The sequence below is a fragment of the Monopterus albus genome, unplaced genomic scaffold, assembly GCF_001952655.1.
Source record: "Monopterus albus unplaced genomic scaffold, M_albus_1.0 scaffold62.1, whole genome shotgun sequence".
In the NCBI taxonomy this organism is placed as follows: Eukaryota; Metazoa; Chordata; class Actinopteri; order Synbranchiformes; family Synbranchidae; genus Monopterus; species Monopterus albus.
The window spans coordinates 2,651,293-2,661,008 of NW_018127942.1; the positions used below are offsets into that span (position 1 = coordinate 2,651,293).

A 9,716-nucleotide genomic window follows, 5' to 3' on the forward strand; every position below is an offset into this window, starting at 1 on the left:
GTAAGAATATTCAGAATAAGCAGGAATATCTATAGCTGTTTGCAATATTCTGTGCACACAGGGTTCATTTGAAATAAGACAGAGTAGATATCTAACTTCTGGAAATGTCCTCCTAACCTCCCTTATGTTGCCTGCAGCCATGTAAACTTATTTGTTGAATAAACATACACCCTCACGCTGTCTTGCCATTTTGTTGTTGAGTCTTATCTCAAATACCTTTTCCTCCATCATCTTTAAACAGTATTAGAAAATGTTTTTGTTATAGTTGATGTGTTCCAGTAATAACCCTCTTTCTTGTGTATTCACATGTCTTTCATCCAATAAACAAATGTCACCCTCAAGATGTGGCAGCACCATTTGCCTTTCCAGTGGACCTACAAGCTTACCCCACGTACTGCACAGTAGTGGCCTACGTCACTGACCTCAGCACCATACGCCAAAGGCTAGTGAACCGCTTCTACAGGTACCTGACAGGTTGTGTTCAAGCCAAAGAGATGGCACATGATACAGATTGGGTGTATGAGTGTGAGAATTAAAGACACGCCGAATACATTTGTATTTCATTTTCAGACGGCTGTCCTCACTGATGTGGGAGGTTCGTTATATAGAACACAACGCCCAAACATTCAATGAGCCAGGGTCATTCATCGTCACTACTGCGAAGTTTGTCTCCGACCTCATGCTGCAGTTCATTAAGTGAGTATAGGGCATCATTAATTCAAAAACCTGTATGTTGTTTTATAGAAAAATAATGTCAACTGCTTGGCGTCTGTTAGGAATCTAGGGTTTTCCCGACTAAGGATTTTGTCAGTCAACTGCCAGTTGGCTCTTCAGAGCGACTATTTGTTTTTTTTCTTCTTTCTTTTTTAATATGTATACTGTATCTAGCTTGGCTGTCACAGAATCAACTGGTATGAAATTCATTGATGATTTTGACCACACATCAGTATTTAAATGAAAAAGAGTGACAGGAACATATTTCTGAGTATTAAAAATCAATAAAAGACAACTGCATCAGACGATTTATAATGTCGGTCTGAATAATGAGACAGGCAACACACTTGTATTTCTTTTGAAACAATGCTCTTATAGGCTATGCTTTCTTCTGAGATGTTGTTGTAGCCTAGTTTACCAACAAGCTTCTCCCATCAGTTAACCACAGCGCACGTTGTTTCTGTGTGTTTGATGCGTGCGAGCTTGTACTGTGAATGATTAACGGAGATGGGTAAATAAACATTAGGCCATGCAAAATCAACCAGGGTGTACTGGGGGAAGTACTGAGCAAATTTCTGTTTGGCACACCAAAATGAGGAGAAGAAGAAGATAAACTACGGGGCTGGGGCAACTTTCTGTTGTAATTCACACTGGCTAACATAATATTTTATATATATATATGGTTAGTGCCGTTGCCTCACAGCAAGAAGGTTCCGGGTTTGAGCCCCCGGCCGGCCCAGGCCTTTCTGTGTGGAGTTTGCTTGTTCCCCCTGTGCCTTCATGAGTTCTCTTGGGGTTCTCCAGCTTCCTCCCACAGCCCAAAGACATGGAGCTTAGGTTGATTGGTGACTCTAAATTGCCTGTAGGAGTGAGTATGAGTGTGAGTGTGTGTGATTGTCTACATATCAGCCCTGTGATAGACTGGCGACCTGTCCAGGGTGTACCCCGCCTCTCATCCAATGCCAGCTAGGACTAAGAGGGATTTCTGTTCTCCCCTCTTCTTTTTTTCTTTAACAGGGACCAAAGTCTGACAGAGATCATGCCACTCTACAAAACTATGAAGAAAGCAACCTTCTCTGACTCTGAAGATGAGGTGTGTTTGCACATACTATATACAGAAATGCACTCAGTTGGTAAGTTATTAGGTACACCAGACTAAAACTCAAACCCCTTCAGTTTTTGCACATTGCAAATTTGATTAACTTGTCATTTCTGTCATCCGTTTATTCTTAGAAAACTCAAAAAACTACAAGAGAAATGAAAACACAGTTTTAGAAGCGCATTACATATCAACAATTGAAATCTCTCATTTACAAAAGTATTCTGAACCTTAATTTAGAACTTTATAGAAGTTCATTTGGCAGCAGTTACAGCTGCACATCTTCTTGACACCTTGATTTGGTCATTCTAACCCATTCTTCCTGGAATAAGTCCCTCTTCCTTCTGACGTCCTGCTAGAGTGAACAATGGGTTCTTGGTCTTCTTGGCCCATCTTGCGTGGTTGCTCAGTTTGCTTTAGAAATGGGTTTATACGCTGGCCCTGGTCTAAGCTTCACCACTGTAAAACATGTTTTTGTCCTGAGGTACAGTGTGACAATTTAGTTTTCCACAGGTGTATCAATGAAACATTCTTTTAGTGAACAGCCCACAGCACGACTTTAACATGTGTCTCCTTAATTTTTTTCTTCCTGTGAAGGATGATGAGGAGGATGATGAAGATATTAATACTCCTGGAACATCTACACGGAACCATAAGGTAACACAGCAGCAGTACGTTCCCATACATCTTAGAATTAAAACAAACCTCATTAAACTCCATTGTGTCATCTTTTTAGATTAGAAGCTGTTCTTCTGTTTCAGAATTCAGCATCTAAAGGAGACGAGGCTGTTTTGTATCAGCTAGTGCAGTTACTTCTGTTTACTTAGTATTATCATTGTTTTGTGTAGGCTCGGCGACCAATGCAGCGCCAACTGCGAAATCGACCACATTCGTATGACCCTCATGCGTGGAGGGGTCGGTGTAAGGAGCTGCTGGATCTCATCTTTCAGTGTGAAGACTCAGAGCCCTTCAGAGAACCTGTGAACCTACGAGAGTATCCGGTACCTGTGCAGTAAAACTCACACTTTCTTTTAGAGATGCACCAGTTGACCGGCAGAGATTGGAAATGGACGGTTTTTAACATGACCGGCCTTGACTGATGACTGGCTGGTCACTGATCAGATTTAGAGGCAGGGCAGTCCATGTCAGACACACACACACACACACACACAGTGGCACAGACCAAAAGTGTAGCATGTGCATGGGTAACATTTTGTGTGCACATCGAGTGAGGCTCGCGCTTGCATCTGTATTGAGAGTGTGTTCACTCGTGTTGGAAGTGCTTGGTGTACAAACAGCGAACAAAGGAGCTACAGAAACACCTTGGAAGCTATATTCAAATCTCTGACAAATAGTACACAGTGAGTGAATTATGGGCTACACATGAAATGCAAATATATATATATATATATATACAGTGTATCCAACCCATGGTAAAACATAGCCAATATAAACTACACACACTTCAAAAACTGTGTGCTCAGTAGTAACAGACATTCTTCTGTTTCTATTACCTGTTGCCTCTGTTTATATTTGGAAAGTACAAGTATTACACTTTTAGTCAGACGTTTACAAACAAAGGTGTCAGAGAAAGATGGAAATGTAAAATGTTAATATGTTTTTATTTTATTACAGTTTAGTTTTCCATCAAAGAAAAGTTGCAAAAATGTTTGTATATGCTGGCAATTACAGTTCTTAGAAAGAAAACTGGAATCGGCAGGGCAGACTGAACTTTCTTTAAGTGTGGTGTGCACACATGAAATCCATCCTCAAAAGCTCAGTTGACCCAGTTTAACTTATTGTGAACTTCCTGTTCACACATTGGTTAGCAGTTTCAGTTATCTTTTTTAGCCTTGAGTGTTGCTTTACAGTCAGTCTGGGGCATAAGTAACTATATATCATTTACACAAGGACTGGTATCTGAGGCAAGACATTTCATAGAGAGGCAATTGTTTTCCATAGGCAAAGAAACAAATGTCACTATTTAAAACAATATGCATTACAAACCTGAATAAAATCATTTGACAAAATAAATATACAGTGCTGTTAAAATGAAAGAAATTACAGAAATTGAAAATATAAACAAAGAGGGAAAGATAAAAGAAGATTAGAAACACAACTACAGTGCAGTAAAATGTTTTAAGCTACAACACAGGAAACAAAAGTGCAGTAGAGAAACTGATAAATCAGAAGCACAGGAAAACAGCAGAACTTTCAGTTTGGATATGGATTTGAACAGGTCTCTCCATTCAGCATCTGAGTCGAAGACCAAATGCAATGAAAGAATAATCTGTGAAACAGAAACAAAGTGCACAGACTGGCAGCTTCAGTGGGCTAGAGTTCTTCTTATTCGCAGAAGAAATGTCTAATCCTGTTGCTGGTTCAGGATTTTTTTCCTAGTCCACTCAAAGTGAAAACCCAGAATCTCTCCCTTCCGTTCTCACTTCTTGAAACCTGTTAGCTTAAATGCCCTAACTTCTTTTTGCTTCTCCCAGGACTACCTGCAAATCGTTGATTCACCAATGGACTTTGGCACTGTTCTCAACGCGCTAACAGCAGGAAAGTACCAGTCTCCCATTGAGCTCTGTAAAGATGTCCGACTCATTTTCAGCAATTCCAAAGCTTACACGCCCAGTAAGAAGTCTCGGGTGAGATACACATGCACAGACACAAACAAAATAAACTAAAATACAACCATTTATTTATCGTATCCAGTGTTCATAATTTCTGAACTCCATAATAAAAATACTCTGCTTTTGAACGTTTATCTCTTTATTGTCTACTAACAGCAGTTGATTCGTCGTGTTCTTTCTTGTGTTGGCAGATCTACAGTATGAGTCTGAGGCTTTCTGCACTGTTTGAAGAGCATATCAGCTCTATCCTGGCTGACTACAAGGCCATCCATGGCCTGACAGATAGACTGACCAGACAGGGCACAGAACGACAGACGCGATTCACCACAGACAGACAGACACGGCATGCCATGAAGAGGAGGAGGCGGAGGAGCGAGTCTCCCACAAGCAGCAATGCTTCCAGGTACAAGGAAGGACATTTTATTATAGATGTTGTAACTCTTACTGTGCAATAAGTGCAATCTTTTGTATTTTTTTTTCTTTTTGTCCCATCGTGTCTCTAGCCCAGAGAGGAAGAGACGTGTATCATCCAGGGTGACTGCAAAGAGGGAGCCATCCCCAGCTCCTTCACGATCCTCCTCCCTGAGGCAGAGTGTACCCCTTAAACAGCTCCCCCAGCTAGTCAACGGGAAGGCGGACACACCGACTGCAGGGCGGACACGCAGCGCAGCACGCCACTCTGCACACTCTCCACCCTCCTCTTCCTCTTCACATAACACTGCGAGCAACACACCGAGCACAGCAGGTAACATCACAGATATGTAAAATCAATATTAAACCAATTTGTAGTTTGAAAAGAGTAGTTCAAGATTTCAAAAAATGTGCTCATTTGCATTCTTGCTGAGAGTTAGATCGATACCACTGTTATGTCTTTGCATTAAATATGAAGCAGCTGGTTACTGAGGTGCCTCATAATGACCACATGTAGCATGCTTCGCCATTTCCTTTGGTTCCTGCATATCTTTTTGCCATTGTCAGAGTCTACTCGTTTGCTGAGGGCTCATAACTCTGTGTCAGCTTCAACACCACCAGCTTCTGAAAAAGTGACACCCACTCCAGTCACAGAAAGTAGCATTGGCGGAAGCACCCGGCGGAAACTCAGGACTCCTGTACGACATACACCTGGTAAGAAATAATGTCACAAAGAAGTGATGGTGTAATACTTAGTTTAAAGTCATAAAATTAGCATTTAATGTCACCTCCCGGTTGTGGATCGATGTTTTCCTACTTTTGCCTTGTAAATCAATGCCTTTCGCTCTCAGGTTCTCCTGCCAGCCCTTCATCTCAGAGCACAGTCCACCTGAATGGCCACAGTAGTCATATGACTCTGAGCATGGGGAGAAGGGGGCGGAAATCCAGAACGGACCCACCGGTGAGTCCTCCAGAGGTTACAACCCCAACCAGCCCTTCCAGAGCCCGAGGTCGCCCGCCTGGTAAGAAGAGAGGCAGGAAGAGCAAGCAGGAGCTGGAGGAGATCAGAAGGAGCAGCAACCGCAGGAGCTCCACCCCTGATGATGAACTCGACCAGTCAACGGGCGACGAAGGCGGGACATCTTCCACACAGGAAACATCTGTGCTGTCAGACTCTGGGACAGTGTCAGTGCCTAGACGGCGTGGCCGGCCCCGAGTGGTAAGAACTGATGACTCCACTCCTCCGACTGAGTCGCCTGAGCCCTCACCGCTGAGGAGGAGCAGCAGGAGAGCCAATGAAGAGGTCACGCCTCCGGCACAGACTGCTCCCCAGCGATCCAGTCGTAAGGAGTCTCCAAAGGAAGAGGCAGGGGAGGGGACAGGAGCGTCCATGCGCACACGTAACCAGGGGCGGCGGTCGGCATGGTACATGGAGGAAGACTCTGAGGAGGAGCAGAGGCAGCTGCTGTTTGAGGACTCATCAATCACCTTTGGCACCTCCTCAAAGGGACGTGTCCGCAAGCTGACAGAAAAGGCCAAAGCCAACCTGATAGGCTGGTAACACCACAGACGTGCAGGGTGTGGAGAGGAGAGAAGAGATCTGGCTGAGATTTCTGAGCTTATGCGTGGGAAGAGTAGGGGGCCGAGTTGAGGAAGTCATGCTCAGTGTTGTATGCATTTGTGTGCACATATGTGTTTGCGGGCCTGGGGAGCCACTGGTCCAGCTGCTGATATTTGAAGCTGCAGCTATGGAGAGAAAACAGTGCAGTTAATGTACATGTCCACTCCTCCTTCCTCCTGACCCAGGTAACACATCACGACAGCAGCCGGTGATTTCCTGACAACACGTTCATTTGACCTTACTGGTCAAGTTGGATCCGACCGGCATTTGCTGACTCCTTCGTTGGTGGTTTTGTAACTCGCTTCTGTCCAGTAAACCACTCTTCACATCTTTCTGACCTGTTGGTGTCAGACTGGGCAAAACAGCAGTTGAACAGAATTTTAGTACTTGAAAAAAATCACGAGGAGAGCTGGCTGTATCTTATCTCTGCTGGGTATGTCAAAGAATGCCCACTGATCTAAAATTGGTAGGTTTGTGGCAGACTACAGACCGCTGGCCTCACAACGTCTTTCACCCCCTCTTCATTCTTCCCACTCTTTTTTAATAGAACCCCATCTGCTTTTCTAAGATTTCTACGTAACAATAAGCTCTCTGTTTTGGAAGTCTTACAGATTGGTTGACCTGAGTGTGTCTGTCTGCGCTAAAATACCAAATGGTGTACCTTTGTAGGTACTGTAGATCTGTAGGATTTGTTTACTATTTGTGTGTGTGTGTGTGTCTGAATGTGTGAGTTGTCTTTCTTTTGCATGTTAATTAGAAGGAGGAAGCATCTCTTTTTTCTAGAAGCTGTTTTTACTGTGAGGAGAAAAAGAATTCTGAGTGAAAGGGGTCATTTAAATGTTTCAATAGATCATGTGTCAATGCGTCCTCAACATTAGCAATACCTTGTGCCTTTATGTCTTTGGTCTGTGTGCGCGCGTGTGTGTGTGTGTGTAAGCGTGCTTGGCCCTGGCCCTGCAAAGTACATGTGCCTGTATGTGTAAAAACTTATGCTGTGACTGTGCGAATGTGTGCAAGTTAAGGAATGTGCGTGTTTTTATAACACAACTATCATTCATTTCAGCGTACAAACAGTGGCATACAGTTTGGTCATTGTGAAACCTCTCAAAGAAATGTATTTATAGCGGTTGATAAAAAAGACTTTACTATTGTTGTGCGCACCATTAATCATATCAGTATATTACCCTATAACCAGCCTATGGTCAGTTTATACCCGAGGTACAGTGAGTGGAGCTGTGGGCGACTAGCTTTGAGATGCACTTACCACAGGCTGGTTATCATTGCAGTTGTAGGGAGTAACGCTGTGTATTTTAAAATTGTTAACATATAAAATTGAACTTCTAAAATGTTATGTTTCTATGGTGACCACGTGCGTGCACACACGCACATACACACACACACACAGACACACAGTGTCTTGCATGTTCTAGCACCTTCTCATGCCTAAAGCAAAACAAGATTGAAACTGGAGAGGCAGAGAGACAAGTCTTATATTCATCTGTCTGATTGTGTGCCTTTGCTACTCTGGCATATTGAATTCTTGGTTTTTCCTTTTGGGGCCTTTTTTGTGTTTTGTTTCTTTTTTAAATTTTGTTTTTGGACTTCCTGGTTCTGCTCATCGCTGGGAGAACTGGACTTTGGGGACTGGGCCGGACCTGACAGGCTCATGCGGATGGCTTATGAATGAGAGAGGAAACTGAAAAAGTAACAGTGACAGGAGACATTGTCTCACTATCTCTGTCCATTCCCCTAACTGACTGAGTTTATAAAGATGGCGGTCTCCACTTTTGACATAGTTTTGCTTTTCCCAGCACAGAGCAAATAAATGCCAAAATCTGACACCTGTGTTATGAGAACTGGACGTAGCTTCTATGTACATCAGGTTCACTTCATAGGTCTTTCATGTCACATATTATTCTGCATATATGTGTTTATCATTTTGGTGTTGTTTTGTTATGGATGCCAACTTCTGTCTTTGGGCACTGAAGTTTTAGAGCATGGCTTTTGAATGTGTTTATTTTCTGAAGCAGTTTTACTGTGTTGACCTTTTTGCATATAATGCATCAGCTGTATTCTGTCTGTTCCCTTGTCATAGAAGACAATGTTTTGGTGGCTGTATCTATGGAGCCTCACGGTTGGAAGGGTGTTTTATACTCTGTCACATATTATTGGACAATTTACAACATTTTTCAGTCATAAGCACTTTGTCTGTATTATATATATGAAGAGTTTTGTTCCAAATTGAGACAGTCTAAAACGCTGACACCTCCTTCCTGGAATAACTGTTGATATTAAATCTTATTAATTGGGATTTTTTTTTTAATTAAAATGGAAATCTAATGATTTTTTTCCATAAAAATAATTTGTGGGCATTGGTTGGTTTCATGTTAATTGAGCTGTAAACTCTTCATAGACACATATAGGTTTGGGAAATAATTGGCAGCTAACCACACCTTTTGTTTGGTACACAGCAACCATTTTATTGGAAGTATGGGTGTTATTTGCATTCTTTAATCCTTGTTGAAATACAGCCAAATTAGGAATGCAGTTGTCAAATCAAGTGGACATGAAACCTGTTTATCCTGCTGTCGGCTCCTGCTAATCGGATCACCCACATTATCTGTATTTATCGAATCTATCCAAGTTAAAGAGCTGATTCACCAATAATGGTCTGGTTACCTTAACCGTGTTGGTAATAATCTGCAACTTGTATCATTCATTTCAAAGAGGCTGTAGGAGCAAGTCATGGTTTGTTACCCACAATTGGTACATTAATGTATTTGACCATTTCAAACATACATCAGTCCTACCTGCCCTTGTACAAGCAGGACCTCATTAAATTCACGTATCAGTGCTTTTCAAATTAACTCAACATTTCAGATCCTCTCTCTTACTTCATGAGACTGTGTGTGCTTTTTTGGATTCATGTACACATGCATTTATTCATCACATGGGTCTGTGTTAACGTGTGGCAGAGTTGAGCTAGTTAGGGTGTCTGACTGGGCATCATGCTGTTGGGTCAGGGGTTAAAGTTCACAGTGTGTGTTTGTGTATGTGTGTGTGTGTGTGTGAAGCGGCTGCATGTGGGCCACAGGGAAGCATTTTGTAATGATTTCGGTTTTGAGACGTGGGATGGGAAGGAACTGAACAGGAAGGGGAAAGGGTTCTGCTTCACATGAACTGACTGAGGAGGTCTTTGCTAGTTTGGATATGTTTTATATAAAAAGGATTTAAAACA

The 9,716-nt window shown here is 42.4% G+C and overlaps 1 protein-coding gene across 1 annotated transcript in view; it reads left to right on the forward strand.

Moving 5' to 3' along the window:
• phip (PHIP subunit of CUL4-Ring ligase complex) overlaps nucleotides 1-9,706 on the forward strand; it is a 34,961-nt gene extending 25,255 nt beyond the window's left edge. Inside the window, exons 31-40 of the mRNA XM_020603698.1 lie at nucleotides 343-463; nucleotides 571-696; nucleotides 1,732-1,807; nucleotides 2,411-2,470; nucleotides 2,662-2,814; nucleotides 4,309-4,461; nucleotides 4,638-4,849; nucleotides 4,950-5,191; nucleotides 5,425-5,571; nucleotides 5,709-9,706. Coding sequence (XP_020459354.1) covers nucleotides 343-463; nucleotides 571-696; nucleotides 1,732-1,807; nucleotides 2,411-2,470; nucleotides 2,662-2,814; nucleotides 4,309-4,461; nucleotides 4,638-4,849; nucleotides 4,950-5,191; nucleotides 5,425-5,571; nucleotides 5,709-6,418 — 2,000 coding nt within the window. The 3' untranslated portion in view covers nucleotides 6,419-9,706. The remainder of the gene's footprint in view (nucleotides 1-342; nucleotides 464-570; nucleotides 697-1,731; nucleotides 1,808-2,410; nucleotides 2,471-2,661; nucleotides 2,815-4,308; nucleotides 4,462-4,637; nucleotides 4,850-4,949; nucleotides 5,192-5,424; nucleotides 5,572-5,708) is intronic.
• Nucleotides 9,707-9,716: the final 10 nt, after the last annotated feature.